The following is a 20,153-nucleotide window of genomic DNA, read 5'->3' on the forward strand; positions in this document are numbered from 1 at the left end:
AGAAGGCCGACTCCCAGATTTGGGGAGGGCTCAGGGCGGAGGGCACGGGCCGGTGCCATGTTCTTAGAGCCCACCTGGCCCAAATCCATCCAATAATGCCCCTCCCAACTCGTCTCATTCTTTGCAACACCAGGGCAGGGGCTGACACTTAGACTTGTCCCCCCAGAGCTGTTTGCTATGTGGGCCTGGTGTCGCGGGCGATGCTGCCAGGCTCCCTGGGTCTTCTGTAAACAACTTGGGGAACAAGGTTTTTCGGTCTGTGTTTGGATTGTCTCATGGGCAAAGTGGGGAGAGTAACACTCACCTGATGGGGTTATTGTAAAGATAAGTGATTTAACAGAGGGGTCAGAACAGAAGCCAGCACATAGGAAGGGCTCAGGACATTTTCATCATGATTATAGTCTCTCTGTTCTCACGTTCATGCACACGAAGGAGCTAGGCTGTAAGCTTTTCTTATTCTTCTTAGCTTTCCATGAAGTTCTGTTGGCCTCCGCTTAGCACTCTGGGCAATGTCAAATTGCCACAGATGACCGCCAAGCAGGGGGAGGGCAGTTTGGAATGCCTCGGGGTGAAAGTCCAAGCAGTTTTCACAATAGAAGCTAGTGGTGCAATGAGGTTTTCAGCAGAGCCATTGGTCCTACCGGTGGCCACAAACAGCAGTGAGGCCATGAACCAGTACTCAAAGCCTGTGGTCACTGCTGACAGCTGTATATCTCTCTTGGTATCCCCTGAGGTCACCTCCCCTCCTTCCACAAGCATCCCTCCCCAACTCTGGGAGGAAATCCAGCAACAAGGCTTCCATCTTCTCCCCCTCCTCCCTGATACTCCCAGTGCCTTAGACGGGACCCAGTTTGGGATGGAGCAGGTGGTGAGCTTTGCCATCTTAATGTTAAGCCCCAGTAACTAGATCTACAGCCATGGAGTATGTCTGGCCCTGCAGTGACAATGCGTCACTCAAGGCGGGGCCTGGCAGTGAGAAATACGTTCTGTCTTCCCCTCCCTGGCTGTGGGACCCTGTCCAAGTTACTCTTCCTTCTGATCCTATGTTTCCTCTTATATAGAATGGGGGGGGGGCACGTCCCTTCTAGTTCAAGTCTGTCATTCACTGAATGTTTTCCTCTCTTAATAGAATTCTTCCCATCACAAAAGGTCAGTCCTAGTGGCCAGGAAATAGCACTGGACATGTCTGGGACCGGATCCCACGGGTATCCTCTGAAGGTAGAGCAGCTTTTCAGCCTGTGTTCTAGTCAGTAGCGGAGCCTGGCCCAGACTCTGGGATCCTCCCCCTCCCCCTTCAATCAACCATGAGTAGTAGGACAGCGGCTCCTGCTGTCACCTCGGCCCACAGGCCCCCTACCTGTCCCGCAGGGTCTCCTGCATTATCAGCCCCCAGAGACCAGGAACAGGTAATGAGTGCAGCCCTGTGGAGCCCTGTGGATGTTATGAGCTTCTCTGGAGGGAACTGAGCTTCCGGTCCACCCGGGGGTGACTTACCTTGATATTTGACTGAATCATTGGCAACCACATAGGTATCAGCTGTATGGAGAAACACAGAAGGCCCATTATTACTGTTCTCCATTCTCCCACATAAGCTCCGCTTACTGCCTGGCAAAGCAAGGCACACGGAATCCCTTTAACATCACAAAAGGATGTGGGCCTCCACTGCCGAGTTCTCTGCTATCAGACAAACGTCTCTCTGAGGCCAAACCCTGCTGAGCTGGTGGCATTTGGAGGTTAATAAGCACCCCATGAGTGCCTGAAACACACACCGTAAATGACTGATTGTCTCTTGAAAGCTACCAAGCATGGGAAATTAAATGTGTATTTATTTAATTAAATCCTCTCTTTCTTGAAATAGAATTTCCTCCACCGGATCTTTAGAACAGAGTCTCCAAGTAGCATGGCGAAGCTCTCTGCCTGTGGTCGTTAAGAAAAGATCACTGGGAAGCGGTTAAAATGCTTAAGTGATGGACAAAGACAAGCCCTGAAGTTGCCTGGCTGTGATATGGAAGACGAGACACAGCAGGAGTGAGTGCAGGCCGGGGTTTCAGCAGCGTGGGTGCACGGGCAGGCGAGCAGCGGGTCCCTGCTCCAGCCGGGAGCAAGGCTCTCAAATCCTGGGCATCTGGGGAGCCCTGCCCCTCGGCTGTCTCTGATTTGCCCTGAGACCCTTCCTAGGTGGTCACAGGTGCCCCGCCCGAGCTCCCACAGCAGCGGCTCTCCTCTGCCCGCTTTGGTCTCTCGCCACACTTCAGCCCTTCCGAACACAAGTGTTGACTTGTGTTCGTGGCCTCATAAATCCGGAAGTCAGGGACAGAATACATTTCCCAAAGTGTATTCCACAGAACTCTAGTTGGGTGGGATTTAAATGGGGCAGGAGGGCTATGATCTAATAAGTTTGGAAATGTTAGTTTCTTTCAGGACTGCTCAGATCTTTAATATGCTCAAATGCATCATATCATTTCACTCCATGCTCCTTCTGACCCGACTCCAACAGAGTTGATATGGATTGCACTGTGTCCTCTCATATAGCCGTTGTAGTCCTTGCCCACACAGCCTCAGATGTGACCTTATTTGGAACTGGGGTCATTGAAGATGTAGCGAGTTAAGATGAGGTCACTCTGGAGTAGGGGGGACCCCTAATCCAATATGACTGGTGTTCTTATAGAAAGGGGGAAATTTGGACACAGACAGGTACACAGGGAGAGTGGCACATGAAGGTGAAGCAGAGGTCTACAAGCCAAAGAACGCCAAAGATGGCCAGCAAACCCCCAGGAGCCAGGGGAGAGGCTGGGACAGATGCTCCCTCACAGCCTCAGAAGGAATCAATTCTGCCATCACCTTGATCTCATAACTTCTTGCCTCCAGAACCATGAGACAATACATTTCTGTTACTTCAGTCACCCAATTCGCAGTGCTCAGCAGCCTAGCAAACTAATACAAGGGCACTCAAGGAAGCAAAGCCCAGAGGTGGGAGTGTGCAGAGAGGTGAGAAAGCAGTGGAGGTTCACGTGATGCTGAAGGGTGAGGTTCTTAGCACAGGGTCATGAAAAACAAGCTTAGAAAAGCAGAGTGAGGTCTCTCACCATCTACCCACAGATGATCTAGGATGCCACATAAGGAGATTTGGGTTTTATTCCAAATTCAGTATGCTTTCTGATGAGGGAAGCCCCATTCACCGTGAGGAGAATGGTGTTCCAGCAAGGTCACTGTGGCAGCGGTCTGGACACTAGGATGTGGAAGGACATGGAGAACGGAGGTAGGCGCCCAGTGTGGAGGCTGCCTCCATGGTCCAGATAAGACCAGGGACAGCTTCCGGGATGGAGAAGGATGCTGCCTGCAGTGCCAACCTGTGAGGGTCTGAGGACTAGTTTGCTCTTTGGATCGGGGAAAAGGTTAAAAGTAAGCCTCAGATTTGTTCACAGCAATGCAATGACCAAAGTGAGAGGATCAGGAGAGCCTGCTAGGACGGGGGATAGCATGTAAATAACCTCTCTGTTCACTAGTCACGGCCATAGCTGCTAGTCTCATTTAATTCATCAAATCATTAAAAAAAAACTTGCCGAGGTGATAAATTATATTTCCTCTCTATTCTGTTGTTCCCAAGGCTAAATCTGGCTGCCGTTCTGCTTTCAACGTTCTATAGATACAAACAATTTGCTAATTTGACTTCCATTGATGTTTATTCCTAAACACAGTGTTTCTATCACAACCATTTAATACTCTGTCGCTAACATGACTATTGTGTTTGGAAATGGAGTATGGTGTGTCCCAGAAGATGTGATGGGACTTAAACTCAATCAGAAAATGACACCCTCTCATGCCTCCCCTGCTACCCACCCTCATAGTAAAACCGTGGGATTACGAAGGTCGGTGGCAGATAAGGGTGCACTCTCTGGCGTTTAAGGGGATTGGCTCATCTTCATATTCTGAATGGAAAAAATAAGTTAGTCTAACCGCCTTCTCCCTACTGTCTGCAGGGCAAAAACAAGCCCTGAGGGGTCCTAACGCCTACAGACTTCTGTTGTCTTTTGACCCATTTAATATGGAAGTGCGCCCCTATGCCTCTTGATGTTTGGGAAATACCTGAACTAACCTCTTGTTAAGAATCCTGAGGGAGGAGGAGGGTTGAGACCAGGGAACACTGAGTACTCTGCCCCTGGGTGGACACCTTTCCCAGGGTTGCCCCAGGGGCTACGGGCCTTTATGAGGCAATCAAGGGGAATACTGAGGCTGATTTTAGAAGTGCTTTTGTTATTTCCCCACTGCTGTAACACAAGACCATAAGATTCTAAATATACCTGCAAGAGGCCTTCAGGTTTGTGATTTACGAACCTGACTGAAGGCATCAGGTGAAAGTTCACTGTGAAGCACAGTATTACACAAGCCAGCAGTCATCCTATGTCAGGAAGGCTAATTTGACTGTTTTGAATAACGTTCATTTCAGTAGTGGCTCCTACAAAGCTGTCAGTAAGAATTAGATGTAAGTTATTCTGGGCACTGTAATGTTATAATAAAATTGGTTGTTTTTTTTTTTTCTTCTCCAAAAACAATATCCAGAAAACTGAAGGACATTTAAAAAAAATATGTTGTTTTTCATCAACATCAAAGGGATACTTTTCCTCTTATCTTGGTTTATGTTATGGGATAAATTGAAGACTTCCTGCTCATTTGGAATATATTCATTTCACTCCATGCTTTTTCCATCCCTCAAAATAAAATTAGTCATGAAACTTTCTCTTTCACCCAAGATGGAGTAACAAAGACCAGATCTACAATCCTGCCTAAAACAAAACTATAATTCCAGATGAAGGGTAATGAAACAATGATTTTCAGACATTAACCATCCGCAATGCAGGACAGTGATCACTGAGGGAGAGGAAACAAACAAGGTGACCCCTACAGCTATCCTAGCTCACTGCCTAGAAAGTGTTTTCAGGCAGTATCACAGGGAGAAGGAACCCAGGTAGAGTCTGGTGGTCTTCCTGAGGTGAGGAGATGGAGCTGGGAGTCCAGGGAGGCCAAGGGAGCTAGAGTTTGTAAGGCAGAGTAGTGGAAAGGAAGAGAGCTGGAGAGAGAGAGAGAGAGAGAGAGAGAGCGCTAACTCTCTGAAGATCTGTAAAGGGTTCCCCTTGAGTCTTCAGCTCAATACTGACCAGTATACACATGTGAGAAAATTATCCAAGGCTGAAGAAAAAATAACCTAAAAAGATTAGAGGGAAAAATCCCTGGTAATCACATAGCAATAGTTTGTGTTTCCACTAGTTACAGTGGAAAAATCTTGCAAATCATAGAACACCAAGTAGAGTACTCAGAAGGATATTACCTTACCAGTGAAGAAATAGTAGCCCTAGACAAACTGCTGCTCCGATCCTACCTAACAAAGCTTAACACCAAGTTTCAAAGGCATAAAACTGTTTCTAAGTAATTCAACTATGGCATAGAACACAGCTCAAGAATGCTTGTAGGAATAAAAAATATCTAGCCCCCAAAAAAGTCAAATTCAAAATGTCAAGAATCCAATAAAAAATTACCAGGCATGCTAAGAAGCAGGAAAATGTGATCCATAATGAGAAGAAAAATCAAGTAACTAGAAAAGACCCCCAAATGATACAGAGAACAGAACTGGTAAACAAGGACATTAAAACAGTTGTTATAACTATATTCAATATGGTCAAGAAGGTAGAGGAAATACTGAGTATGTTAAATAGAGGTATGCAAGAAAATTTTAAAGAAACAATAGCTGATACTTTTCCAGATATAATGAAAACTATAAATTCACAGATCCAAGGAAGTCAACAAACTCAAGCACAAGAAACATGAAGAAAACTACACCAAGGCATATCATCATCAAATTGCTTAGCAACAATGGTAAAGAAAAAAATCTTCAGAGCAGCCTGAGAAAAAAGACGTATCATATACAGAAGAAAAAAAATAAGAATGACAAAGATTTCTTCTCAGAAACAATGGAAGCAAAAAGACAGTGGATGAATAGCATCTTTAAAATACTAGGGGGAAAAAAAAACTTTGAACCTAGAATTCAATAACCACTGAAAATAGCTTTCAAATATGAAGGCAAAGTAAAGACTTTCTGAGACATACAAAAGCTGAAGGAATTAAGCTTCAGTAGACCTACACAAGAAGTTGTAAAGAAAGTCCTTTGGGCAGAAGGAAGATGGAAGCTTAATTCTACAGAAAGGAATGAAGAAAACTAAAAAATGTAAATATGGCAATAATAGAAAATATAAATAAATATAAAACAAAATTTAAATTGCTTTGAGAGATAAGTGTTTAAAGCAAAAAAAATTATGGTTTGGTTTATAACATATGTAGGAGTAAAATGGATGACTATCATAGCACAAAGTCTGGAAATGGAAATAAACTGTTGTACATTCTCATACTATACATGAAGTGGTATATTATTACTTGAAGGCAGATTGTGTTAAGTTAAAAATGTCGGCTATAAACTCTTAAGTCAACACTAAAACAACAACAGCTAAGACATATAGCTAATAAGATAACTGAAAAACACATTTAAATAACCCATGGATCAAAGAAGTCAAAAGGGAAATTAGAAAGTATTCTGAACTGAATGGAAATGAGAATACATCAAAATTCAGAGGAATACAGCCAAAGCAGTACTTAGGAGGAAATTCAGAAAGCCAAACACTGACAGCTGAATAGGAGAAGGTTCTCAAATTAATGACCTCAGCTTCCACCTTAAGAATCTAGACCAAAAAGTGGAAATTGTATCCAAAATTTAATCATTAAAAACTCGATTAGTCAAAAAGAAGGTAGAGGTCTTCCCTGGTGGCACAGTGGTTGAGAGTCAGCCTGCCGATGCAGGGGACATGGGTTCGTGCCCCGGTCCAGGAAGATCCCACATGCCGCGGAGCGGCTGAGCCCGTGAGCCATGGCTGCTGAGCCTGCGCGTCCGGAGCCTGTGCTCCGCAACGGCAGAGGCCACAACAGTGAGAGGCCCGCGTACCGCAAAAAAAAAAAAAAAAAAAAAAAAAAAAAGAAGGTAGAAAAAGAGGGAATAAAGGACAAAGAACAAATGGGAAATAAAGAAAACAAATAGCAAGATATTTTAAGCCAAATGATATCACAAAACACATTAAATGAAAATGGTTTAAAAATCCCAATTAAAAGGGATTGTCAGATTGGATTTTTTAAAAAGCCCAATACCAAACTACATGCTGCCTATAAGAAATATACTTTAAATAAAAAGACACAAATAGGTTAAAAGGCTAGAAAAAGATATACCATACTAATACTAGTCAAAGGAAAGCTGGACTGCCTTTATTATTACCAAAGAATATTATTGAGGATAAAGAGAACCATTTCATAATTTCAATTCATTTATGCACCTAATAATAGCTTCATAATATGTGAAACAAAAACTGGTAGACCTGAAAAGGTAAATTAGGGAGATATTTCAATACCCCTTTTCAATAACTGATAGACTAAGAGGATAGAAAAAGAAGGACATAAAAAAATTGAACAATACTGTCAACAAGCTTGAATCAACTGACATAGGAAACTATATTCAACAACAGCAGAAGACATATTCTTTTCTAGTACACACAGCATTTACCAAGATAGACAATATCCTAAACAAGACTCAATAAATTTAAAATGAGTCAAATTATACAAAGTACTGATATTTTCTCTGACCATAACGGGATTGGATTAAAAATCCATAATAGAAAATCTCTAGAAAAGCCTCAAATATTTTGAAACAAAATTATTGCCTCTAAATAAGCAATGGGTCAAAAAGGAAAGCAAAAGAGAAGGTAAAAAGTATTCTGAACTGAACGAAAATGAGAACAGAACTACCAAATTGTAGGATGCTGCTAAACCAGTGCTTAGATGGAAATCTATATCACTAATCACTTATGTTATAAAAGAAAAAAATCCCAAATCAGTGAATTCCACTTCCACCTTAAGAAACAAGAAAAAGAAGAGCAAATTAAATTGAAAGTCAACAGAAGAAAGAAACTGATAAAGAACAGAAATCAGTGAAACAAAAACTACAGAAAAATATCTATGAAAACCAACCAAAAGCTGGTTATTGTTGACATTGTTTTAAATCAAAAGCTCACTAAAATTGATAAACCTTTAACCAGATTGATCAGAAAAATAAAAGTGAGATCACAAATCACCATTATCAGGAATGAAAGAGGTGGCATAACTACTGATCCTACAAATATTAAAAGTATAATAAGGGAATATTATGAGTAACTTCATGCCAATAACGTCAACTATTTTGATGAAATGGACAAATTCTTTGAAAGACACACTGTCAAAGATCACTCAAGAATAAGCAGATAACTTAAATAGCCCTGTATCTATTAAAGAAATTGAATCTGTAGTGTAACACCCTCCTGCAAAGAAAATTCCAAGCCCAAGCAGTTCCACTGGTGAATCTGACCAAATATTTAAGGAGAAAAAAAAATACCAAACATATATAAACTTTTCCAGAAAATGGAAAAGAAAAGAATATACTTCCTGACTTACTCTATAAGGCCATCATTACCTTGATACCAAAACCAAAAATAGTTATTACAAGAAAAGAAAATTACAGTCCAATATCCCTCATAAACACTGATGTAAAAAAATTATTTTAAAGTGTTAGCAAATAGAATTTAGCAATACATAAAAGAATAATACTTCAAGACCAAGTGGTTTGTCCCAGGAATATAAGGTTGGTTTAACATTCAAAAATCAATCCATGAATCTCACTGTTAATAGTCAAAAAGGAAAATCAAATGACCATCTCAATAAATGTAGAAAAAGCATTTGACAAATCCTATATCTATTCCTGACAAAAATTCTTAGCAGACTAGGAATAGAAGAGACCCTTACTCAATCTGACAAAGGGTATCTATAAAAAACTAACAGCTAACATTTATATTTAATGAATGCTTTCTTCCTAAGATCAGGAACAAGACAAGGTTTCCAACTCTCATGACTTCTATTCAACTTGTATTAGAGGATCTAGCCAGAGCAATGAGACAAGAAAAAGAAATAAAAAGTATAAAAATTAAAAAGAAAGAAAGAAAACTGCTTCTACTTGCACATCACATAATTGTCTACAGAGAAAATCTGATGAAAGCTACAAGAAAGCTACTAGAACTCATGAGTTTAACAGATTGCAGGGTATAAAGGCATAAATCAGTTATATTTCTAAATACTAACAATAAAATACCAAAAATTTAAATGTAAAAAACCATACTATTTATAATACTATAAAACTACTATACACTTACGGATAAATTTGACAAAATATTCTAGTCCTGTATATTGAAAACTATAAATATTGCTGAAAAAAATTAACGAAGACATAAATAAATAGAGTGATATACTCTGTTCAAAGATTGGAAGACTCAATATTGTTAACATCTCAATTCTCCTTAAAGTGATGTATACATCAGTGCAACCCACATTCCCAGCAGGCTTTTCGTAGTAATTGACAAGTTGATTTTAAAACGTATCTAGAATGCAACGGACTTAAAATAGCCAAAACAACTTTGAAATAGGTGTAGAAATTTAGAGGAGTAACACTACATGATTTCAAGGCATATTAGAAAGCTATAGTAACTTAGACAGTGTGGTACAAAGGTAGACAAACAGATCAATAGAAATGAATTGAGTATCCATTAGTAGAACCATACATGAATGGTCAATTGATTTTTGACAAAAGTGCAAAGGCAATTCAATGGATAGAATTTTTCACAAACAATCCTAGAATAATTGGATATCCACACATATAAAAAGTACCTCAATCCATACCACACACATCCACAAAAGTTAACTCAAAATGGATCATAGATATAAACTAACACCTAGAAGAAAACATATATGATATCTAGAAGAAAACACAAAGAAAACTCTTTGTGATCTTGGATCAGGCAAAGATTTTCTTAAATACAACATCAAAAGCATGATTCATAAAAGAAAAATTTGATAAGTGGTATTTCATCAAAATTAAGACTTTCTGCTCTTCACAAGTCACTGTGAAGACAATGAGAAGACAAACACAGAAAAAAAATCTTTGCAAATGACATATCTGATAAAGGACTTGTATCTGAAAATTCAATAATAAGAAAAAAACCAACTTGATTTTTTAAATGGGCAAATAATTTTAATAGACATTTTACCATGCAGATATATGGATAGCAAATAAGCACATGAAAAGATGTTGAGCATCATTTGTCAAAAGGAAAATGCAATTTTGCAGTACACAGTTCTTAGAACAACTAAAACTAAAGATTAACTACATTAACTGTTGACAAAGATGTGTAGGCACTGGAATGCATACTGCTGGTGTGAATGTAACAGGGTACAATCACTTTGGAAAACAGTTTGCCAATTTCTTTAAAAGTTATACACATATCATACAGCCTAGCAATTCCACTCCTTGGTATTTATCCAACACACCTGAAAGCCTATAGCTACACAAAGACTTGTGTATGTGTATTCATAACAGCTTTATTTGTAATAGCCTCAAACTTTTGGAAACAGCTCAGATGTCCATTAATTGATGAATGGATAAACGAAATGTGTTATATCCATATAATAGATACTACTCAGAAATAAAATAATCTACTGATACATGTAACATGGATTAATGGTAATATAATTATTCTGAGTGAAGGAAGGCAGAAAAAAGCATAACTACTGTATGAATCTATTTATATGAAATTCTAGAAAATGCAAACTAAGCTATTATGACAGAAAGCAGATCAGTAGGTGCCTGGGGATGAGGAAGTGGGGTACAGGAAGTGGTGGAATAGAGACTAACAAGTGTGTATGAGAAAACTTTAGCTGGGGAGGACAATATTCATTATCTTGACTGTGGTGATGGATGGCTTCACGGGTATAATATGTGTGATGCGAAGATATCAAATTGTACATTTTACATATGTAAAGTTTACTGTGTATAAATTATACTTCAATAAAGCTGTAAAAAACAAAATCAGGTATGATCACCCAAGTGTCAGTCATGTAGTTTCTCCCAGTTGACTTTTGCTATTAACTGTCAAGCTAGATACGCTATATCTATCCCATTTGAACCAACAACCTTGCAGTTTTCTGGTAACAGTCAAGTTTTCCCTAAAAATGTGTTGCTTTTCTTCAGCACTGTGTGAGTTAACTTTACAAATGTCCTTTATTGAAGGGAGTCAACCAAGGAGTGAAATAGGAAGTTATAAGGTTCTAAACTGATGCACTCTGAGAGGGGGAAGGGGGGAGGCAGGTGGTGATGGTGGCTGGGATAATGGAATATAGACGTGGAAGGCAAAGAAGGAAGTGGTACAAGAAGAGGAAGGACAAAGAATCAGTGAAACAGAGAGGTGGAATGATAGGAAGGAAAGGAAAAAGAATGGAAATAAAAAGAGAAAGTGAGTGAGCAACCAGGTTCTCCTTTGTTCTTTTATCTTTTTATCACACTAGGATGTTTCTGATGTCCCTGGATAGATAACAAATACCTGAATTACTTTCACACACTGTACAGTGATTTACAATAGTAATATTAGAAACTAAATTAATTTATCTTAGAGAAAAGTATCAGCTACCAAGTCAAACAATGACAGAGTATTTTCCTTGGTTGTCTGGATATCTTGCAAGGTGAGGCTCCACCAAACAATTTATATGACTCTAGGGTCATCTCCAGATCAATGTTTCTGGTAATATTTTAATTCCTTATGTTGCATGCAATCATGGTGCGACATATTGAACCCAGCTAGAGTTGGTCACAGTGGTGGAGCAAGAGCAAAAATTATACTATAACTATTTGGTGAAGGCTTGCTATATGAGCCCGATTCCTCCAGCCCCAACTTTGAATGTGAAAATTAAATCAGTTTTATTTTCCTCTTCAGAAGGTACATTCAAAATAAATCCACATTTGTATTTAGAAGCAAGAAATGGTCTATAGAAATCATAAGATTTTCCTACCTTGACAAAAATTGTTGAATTGCATTCTTGCAATGCCTCCATTAAACTAATCACATGGAGACACACCATTTCTACCATCTGAAACAACAAACAGGAAAATCAATTCCACTCAAGGTGATACGGAAACAGTCTGCAGCCACATGTCCTGTGCCCATGAGGACATTCTGCACAACAACCAGAGGTATTTACTCCTCTCTAAAACTTCAACCAGAAACTGAATTTTATAAGCTGCAGAGGTTTCGCAGTTGCCATGCCTTCCTCATCTAACTTGGGGCTGCCAATGAATTCAGGTATCAATCTCACTAATCTGCACCACTCTGCGATTCACACCAGAGGATAAACGGTTTCTGCTTCCTTCATTTCCAACTGCAGAACTCTTGGGCTTTGGTCTTTTCTCCATCTTGATCGATCCTTTCTCCACAGTTTCTTCACTTGGAGCGGCTGTTTCATTTATTGCACCATCTGTGTTTGAGGCTTTATTCTCCGTGGAACAAGGCAGTCATATTTACGACAGTTTAAAAATACCATAGAAATGATATCCCTCATCAGAAATCCCTGTGGCTAGATTTTAAACACTCCAGGGGGGAATTTTACCAGACTGGCTTATGTAGTTTAACAAAATTTTCAGAATTTAAAATTAATTCAAATTCATTTGTAACACCATTTGTACAAGATTCACCAGTAACAAATTCATTTCCAACATTTGAATATTAAGAGACATTTGGAGGAGAGGTATTAATGGTATCAAAAAACTAGCAACAATAGAAGGAAACTCTGAATCTCTAGTTTAAATTTAAGGTCCCAGTTTCATCGTCTGTAGAAGAGCAGAATAGAATACTTGACCTCCAAGTGCTTCTTCAGTCCCAGACTCTATGATCTAATGAATGTAATTATCTATGCGGTGGTCAGAACTGTTGGTGTACCCTAAAGTTTCCACATAAATTTCCTTTAAGTTGAATTAAAACATCTCTCTCCATACAGAACTGCCTTATAATATCTGTTTCTCTAAAGAAAAGAAAGTGCTTCCCTAAAGGAAAAATATAATCCCCTTTCCAGTTACAACAAAAAGAAAATATTTCTTAGACTAATATTTAATCAGTCAAAACCATTCCAGCATGCATTGGTGGACAGTGAATTGTTGGGTTTCTGGGCACATTGGAATCATCATTATGGCATTCTTCCAGGCCCCTTGCCCTTCACAGATAAGAATTCTACTGATGAAGCCCCCATAACCAAGACACTGGATGCTGCTTTCCCAGATGAGAATCTTCCTCCAAAGTAGCAAACTAAACCAAAGGACTCCCTTGTAAATTCCTTCCATACACCCTCCAATCTTGACTCCATAGGACTAAGCAAAGCTTGTTCAATGAAGTGGGCTCATGCTATCCATACCTCAGATATTTTCCAACAAGGTGAGCCATCCACATTAAAATGGAACTGGATTTGAAGATTGAGGAGCTTAGGTCCTCAGAGGGCAACTCAAAATGGTGAGACTCTTTTCAGCTTTGGGCCCTAAGTAGAATTAACCCGTACAGTCAATCTGCTCTTAAACACCACAAAGAGATGACTTAACTGGCTGTGGTTTTTCCAAATTGCCTTAGAATCCAAAAATAATATAAATCTCCCTCCTCACTCTCTGACTTTATAGCACAAGACAGCTCTTAAAGGTAGAAGTTTCACATAAATTTCCTTTGGCACTAGGCAGAGAAAACAAAAATGGTTTTTACTGAATTTATTTGTTTGCATTGTTTTTCATCAAAATTATTATGCGGGTAGAACATCCAGGTTATAATGTAAAAATTCACCAATCCATTTATGTACTGTTACAACTGAGGTTTTTAAAAAAACATGTAATGTGAGGACTGAGAGTGGTTTTTGAGATTCTGTCCAAGAGGGGAAACTCATTTGTGAACTCACCACTTTGTTATGGGCCATCAGCTGAAGGATGCTGGGTGTCACCCTACTCCAAAATTCTAGTGCTGTCAGTATCGCTGTGAAGCTGAATTCATTCTGACTTTGAACATTTGTAGCTACAGCACTCTGTTCGCAATATACGGTCCAGAGCTGAGCAAAGATAAATGCATGGAAAAGAGAACACATGTGCAACACGGAGGTCTGAAAAGGAAGAAAACAGGGAACCATTACATTCTAGTGGGCTGTGGTGCTCCAAGGAGCCCTCTCCGCACGGCTTTGGCTTTCCAAGGAGCACAGCCAAAGTACATGTAATTCAAGTGATCCAAGGCTGGAGGAGTTGTCTCCAAGTTACAAACTCATGATTCATCACCTCCAAACAATCTGCTATTCACTCAGTTAGTGGGAGTGCGCTTAGAGACCAAGCATCTTTTCAGAGAGAAGGCACCTTAGTTTGCAGGATAAATCTACCCACCCCCTTGCCCTTTAATGAAACTGACATTCCTATCCCTACACTAGATTAGGAAGAACAATCATTTTAGGGTGTTTGCTGATCTGTAACATGGGGATAACAGTACCCTCCTAAAAGAGTTGTAGTTAGGAGTAAATGAGGTGATACACATGAACGCACTGCCCAGCACTTAATAATTATACTACTATTAGTAGTGACAGCAGTAGCAGCAGCAGCAAAGATAGTATTCCTAACTAGTAGTGAGTACGGATAGTATTCCTGACTAGTAGTGAGTACTGATAGTATTCCTGACTAGTAGTGAGTACTGATAGTATTCCTGACTAGTAGTGAGTACTGATAGTATTCCTAACTAGTAGTGAGTACTGATAGTATTCCTGACTAGTAGTGAGTACTGATAGTATTCCTAACTAGTAGTGAGTACGGATAGTATTCCTGACTAGTAGTGAGTACTGATAGTATTCCTGACTAGTAGTGAGTACTGATAGTATTCCTAACTAGTAGTGAGTACTGATAGTATTCCTGACTAGTAGTGAGTACTGATAGTATTCCTAACTAGTAGTGATTATGGATAGTATTCCTGACTAGTAGTGAGTACTGATAGTATTCCTGACTAGTAGTGAGTACTGATAGTATTCCTAACTAGTAGTGAGTACTGATAGTATTCCTAACTAGTAGTGAGTACGGATAGTATTCCTAACTAGTAGTGAGTACTGATATTCCTGACTAGTATAAGTACTGATAGTATTCCTAACTTGTATAAGTATTGATAGTATTCCTAACTAGTAGTAAGTACAGATAGTATTCCTAACTAGTAGTGAGTACTGATAGTATTCCTAACTAGTAGTGAGTACTGATAATATTCCTGACTAGTATAAGTACTGATAGTATTCCTAACTTGTATAAGTATTGATAGTATTCCTAACTAGTAGTAAGTACAGATATTATTCCTAACTAGTAATGAGTACTGATTGAGTAAGCACCTATAATGTCCCAGACACTGTGGTAAAGACTTTTTATAGATCACCTCCATAATTCTCAAACCATTTCATCTATTTTACAGATGAAAACCTGGAGCTCAGAGAGGTTAAGTAACTTTTTCAATGTCACAGAATTACAAAGTACCATCATTAGGAATCAAACACAGATCGGGTTGAAATATTAGGAACTGACTGCCTAATTCCTTTTGCAAACATCATTCAGGTCATTTGGATGGGTGCTCTATTTGATTTCAGAATAAATTTATCGCAGGTCAGCTTGCCCTGGCCTACATCCCAGCTGTTCCCAAACCTGCCGTGACCTCCTAGAATTTGCCTGAGCTCTGTGAGGGGACCTTGTCTCCTCCTAACTGATTAGTACCAGTGTGTCTACTTTGCTTGTATAGGCTCATGATTGATGCTTGCCTTGGATTGACTTTATTCTCTTAAGCACATCATCTGGCTCGACAATTTATACGTTCCTCTGTGTAAGTGATTCCAACATATACTTTGGTGAGTTCCCAACTGGCCTTATTTTCATTTTGTACTTTCATATATCTCTAGAGATTTAAGCTGAAAGGCAGTACATAAAAAATTAGAGTGTAAATTTTCCTCCTCTTCATATTTGGTTCTAAAAACTGATCACAGAATTTTTATTATATTTCTATCCTTGTACTGCTCTTCATTACTTTGAGACAGAAATGCCTAGGAAGCTAACTCTTGCTTGCCTCCATAATTTATCTTCATAAAAGTAAACCGAAAAACAATTTAGGGGGAAGAAAAGACAGTCTGGGAATTTGAACAACTTTCAATAAGGCATTAGCACAAAGTTGCTTTCCTAGCATCCACAGGAGGGCAAGTGATAAGATGCATTTTCTTCTCAGAAGAAACATAATTGGCTGATAAGGGTTTCCATTAGCAATTTTGATGCATATGGTTTTAATCTTGCAGAAATCACTTACCTTTGATTGCTCTGGAAATCCAATCAGGATAACAATAAGATGATCTGCAATATGGGAACCTGCATCCAGAGGTATTGGCAGGCAGGGAAAGGAGGCATTTGGACACACTGCATTATGAGTGAGGGAACCCAGAAGCAGCCAGGACAGCAGCCGGATGTGAGAGACACACTCAATGAATTCTTTTGGTCTATTAGGGAGGAAGGAAGTGTTAGAGATGTTTTTGTGTTTTGGGTTTCGTTGGGTGCTTAACAAACGCTTATTGATGGAGGGGTTTAAAAGTGTGGTCTTGTAGGCAGTTACATGAAGTAAAACACCAAAGCAACAAAGTGAGAACAAAATGATAAATCTGTTTTTCTTGTTTTGCACTCTAATCCTGGATCTTAGCTGTTTGGGCAAACAGAAGCCTTTGGCGACACAGGATTAAACATCATTCTTCCACAAACCTGGCTGTCATTCTGACTAGCTTCTCTTTCTAAACTCTTTCCTTTCTTCTCATCAGAAAGTCCTCGGATATCCCCACCAGAAGGGAAGGAATAGAAGAGGAGATAAAATACACAGCCACCCACATTCCTGTTCTCCAGTAATTTTCTCCCCCTTCCCCCCTTACACCCCACTCCAAACCTTTCCTCTAGCCAGGAAGCTGCCCATGCAAGATGGCAGGTCAAGCCTGCTCCAAGGTCCCAAGTAAACGAGCCCACGGCCACCCCTCTCTTCTCAGCCTCCCTTATGGGCAGGGTGAGGGGCTCACACCTCCTTGAACTCTGTTTCATCTCTGATGTAGATTCTGTTCAAGCTATAATCTAAGCTCCTTGAAGGCAGAAGCTATGTAAGTACACAAATAAATACCTATCAATTTACTTAACTAGTGGAAATTAAGAGTTAAAGTGATAGTTCTAAGCTCCAAGTTTTCATCATCCATCAGGATGACTGAGGTCTTTGTAGGAGGGCAACTTTTATTGTCAGCATGTCATGAAGTACTCGTGTTCAAAAATGCTGCCAGGTCAGCAAAGAAGTATGGAAATTGGTCTCAACTCCCATCTCCCTAACCAATCATATTCTATTCTCATAGATCTTCAATGCATTCAGTAGCTCTTACTGAGCCCCAGGAGACTCAGGGGTGTTTCCTGCCTCGTGGCCCGAATAATAAGGGTCTTACCCTTGTTGCATTGCAGAAGGGGGATGATAGAGCCAAGGCAGATAGCGAATCACAGCTTTGTTATCTCTGTGGTTGCCCCGTGAGATTTCCATGGCTGCAATCTGAGCCAGCCCAACTTTGAGATGGCCACCAAAGGTATCTTCATGCAGAGGCTGGGAACATGTCTTCATGTGGCTCTACAAAACCAAGTGGTATTTTGTGACTTTGGCAGAGTAACTGGGGATGTTCCAGGGCACTCTTTAAAGAAGATCAGGTTGTCATTTCCACACCTTCTATCACCACTCCCAAGCATACAACCCATTTAAACTTCTTCAGGGGCTTCCCATTGTTCTTAGGATAAAGGGGAAAAACATTCCTTAGCATGGCCTAAACAATCTGGAATGATCTAGATACTGCGGATTTCTGCATCTTACCGCTTCATCCCTGTGGTCCAGCTACACTGGCTCTCCATGTTCCCTTCCATCACTGGCCTTTGCGTATGCTGTTCTCTCTCCCTGAAATACTGTTTCTGCCTCTCTTCGCCTAATCAACCCTATTCATTGTTCAGATTTTAGCTCAAGGGTCACCCCCTCCAGGAAGCCTTCCCTGACCTACTTTAGGAGCCTTCCTAACCTCCCTGGTAGGTCATATCACCCTATTAGAAGCTCTCATGCTGCTGTCTACCTCTTCTTCATAGCAGTTGTGAAAGTCACAATTTCACTTTAGTTTGTATGAAATTTTCATTACAATTGGCCATCGCTGCCAGACTATAAAGGAGGGCAGCCACTGTGTCTGTTTTTGCTGATCATCACATCCTTAAATGCCTAGAACAGTGTCAGGCATGTTATTGGTACTCAATACATACTAGTTGAATTAATTCAGAAAAATTTCGTTGCTCAGTGTGGCTTAGTGGAAAGAGCACTGAACTGGGAGTTGAGACCTAGGTTCTAGACCCAGCTCTGTCCTAACAATCACATGGCCTTAGCTAAGCCACTTGCCACTTGACATTTCTGATCTGTTTCCTAATATGTAAAATCAGAGGGTTGGATTATGTCTACAGTCCCTAACCTTTTGGTCATCATGGATCCTTCTGATTACTTTTCTCTGTATTTTGGAAGTGGCTATAAAACTATTTAGGTAATATTGTTTCCTCTTCAGACATCAAAGTGGTTTCAGCGTGGGCAACTAGATTCAGCGATCAGTAACATGTGCGTGAGCAAACACTAGGGGAGCTTACTCAGAAATGACTGGATTTGGATATTGTGAGAGATCATCAATTTAAATTTCGATTCTACTCTCCACAGAGCATTTGCAAGTCTATCCCTATCCCAAGAAACACTTGGATCATCTGAGCAGAGTCTGGAAACTGAGTTGGGTGCTGAAGGGACCGTAGTTTTAACTGATGAACTTCTGGGACGACTAGATCCTGTTTATCAAAAAGCCACATTTAGTGCTGGACTGCAATCTGGCTGCTCATCGGGCCATGTCTGGCTCCTCTTCTGCTCTTTGTCCGGGGCCTTCCTCAAACCTCTGGACTATCAATCTTTTAGCTCCCTAGTCTTCTCGCGGCAGGGAAGTTGACTTGCATCAGCAATTCATTCCACCCTGCAAAGCAATCAATATCCTCAACAACCTCACTGGGATTTTATCCATATACAAATTAAATGTTGTTCTGTCTTTAATTATTTTCTGGAAGGAGATAGCTTTAATGCAGATAAAACCCATAAACAACTTATGTTTGCATAAAGTGTACACATTTCATACAAACGAAAGTTTACAAAAGTGTCTTCACATGCATTATTTCACACCAAACCTTGGAACGGGCAGCAAAGGTAGGTTGATTTAGGTGGGTTTATTACACTTCCTTTGCTAAGGAGGAAACTGAGGCTCAGGGTAGTTAAATGTGTGGCACCGTGAAAAGAGAATGGATTGGGAGTCACTACAGTCTTAGGTCACCCCTGTCTCCACCACTTAGCAGTAGCGTGATCTTGAGCAAACGACTGCACCACCTTAGGCCTCAGTGTCCACATTGGTAAAATGGGAATATTTTACAATAGGGGTATTGTGAGAATTGAATAAATGGCAAAAGTAAAGGTATGCACAGAACTGGAGCCGCCATGGAAATATCCTTTCCTTTCTTCACTCCCTCTTCACAGAGGTGGAACTCGGTTCTTCAGAATCCCAGGACATGGGCTCATTCAACAGTGCCACCACGGCCTCTCCAGGTAATGATAAATTTCCATGCAGCCTGCTTAATTTCCTAAAAATGCCTCTCCATCTCGCTAACCTGAGGGATGAGGGGACGCAGGCCCTCTTACCTTCAGTTTGGTCAGCGTGTGCATGTCTGCCACGAAGTCCAGCACGTCGCTGATGTACTGCCGCGCGCACTCCATCGCCGCCGTCCCGCACTGAAACACACAGAAGGACACGGCGGGGCGCGCGCTCTGAGTCACGGCCTGCACTTTTGCCCTGACTGCAGTGATTGTCTCGCTCTGGTTTCACGCTGTTTACTAATGAGTTGTTTCGTTTTCTGGATTTCTGATTCACTTCGTTACTCTCAGCCATAGCCTGTGATTGTCTGCCCCAACTTTGCACAAAAATTAATAAAAAGGTTTGTGGTGGAGAACAAATGGGATGGCCTAGGGAAGACAGGGTTTACAGGCTTTTTTCCACTGGGTCATTGAATTGATTTTGTTTGCTTGTTTTTAAACTGGTTGGTATATAAAGATTTAGCCTATGTA

The 20,153-nt window shown here is 40.3% G+C and overlaps 1 protein-coding gene across 3 annotated transcripts in view; it reads right to left on the reverse strand.

The window, feature by feature from the left end:
• The window catches only part of UNC79 (unc-79 homolog, NALCN channel complex subunit), a 219,133-nt gene that overhangs the window by 329 nt on the left and 198,651 nt on the right, over nucleotides 1-20,153 (reverse strand). For all 3 annotated transcript variants that reach the window (XM_060097925.1, XM_060097923.1, XM_060097926.1), the window contains 6 exons: nucleotides 19,731-19,820; nucleotides 17,434-17,609; nucleotides 16,278-16,464; nucleotides 13,876-14,073; nucleotides 11,959-12,036; nucleotides 1,495-1,536 (listed from right to left, as the gene is read on the reverse strand). In XM_060097925.1, the coding sequence (XP_059953908.1) occupies nucleotides 1,495-1,536; nucleotides 11,959-12,036; nucleotides 13,876-14,073; nucleotides 16,278-16,464; nucleotides 17,434-17,609; nucleotides 19,731-19,820 (771 nt within the window). The remainder of the gene's footprint in view (nucleotides 1-1,494; nucleotides 1,537-11,958; nucleotides 12,037-13,875; nucleotides 14,074-16,277; nucleotides 16,465-17,433; nucleotides 17,610-19,730; nucleotides 19,821-20,153) is intronic.

Source organism: Mesoplodon densirostris, chromosome 4, assembly GCF_025265405.1.
Source record: "Mesoplodon densirostris isolate mMesDen1 chromosome 4, mMesDen1 primary haplotype, whole genome shotgun sequence".
NCBI classification, from domain to species: domain Eukaryota; kingdom Metazoa; phylum Chordata; class Mammalia; order Artiodactyla; family Ziphiidae; genus Mesoplodon; species Mesoplodon densirostris.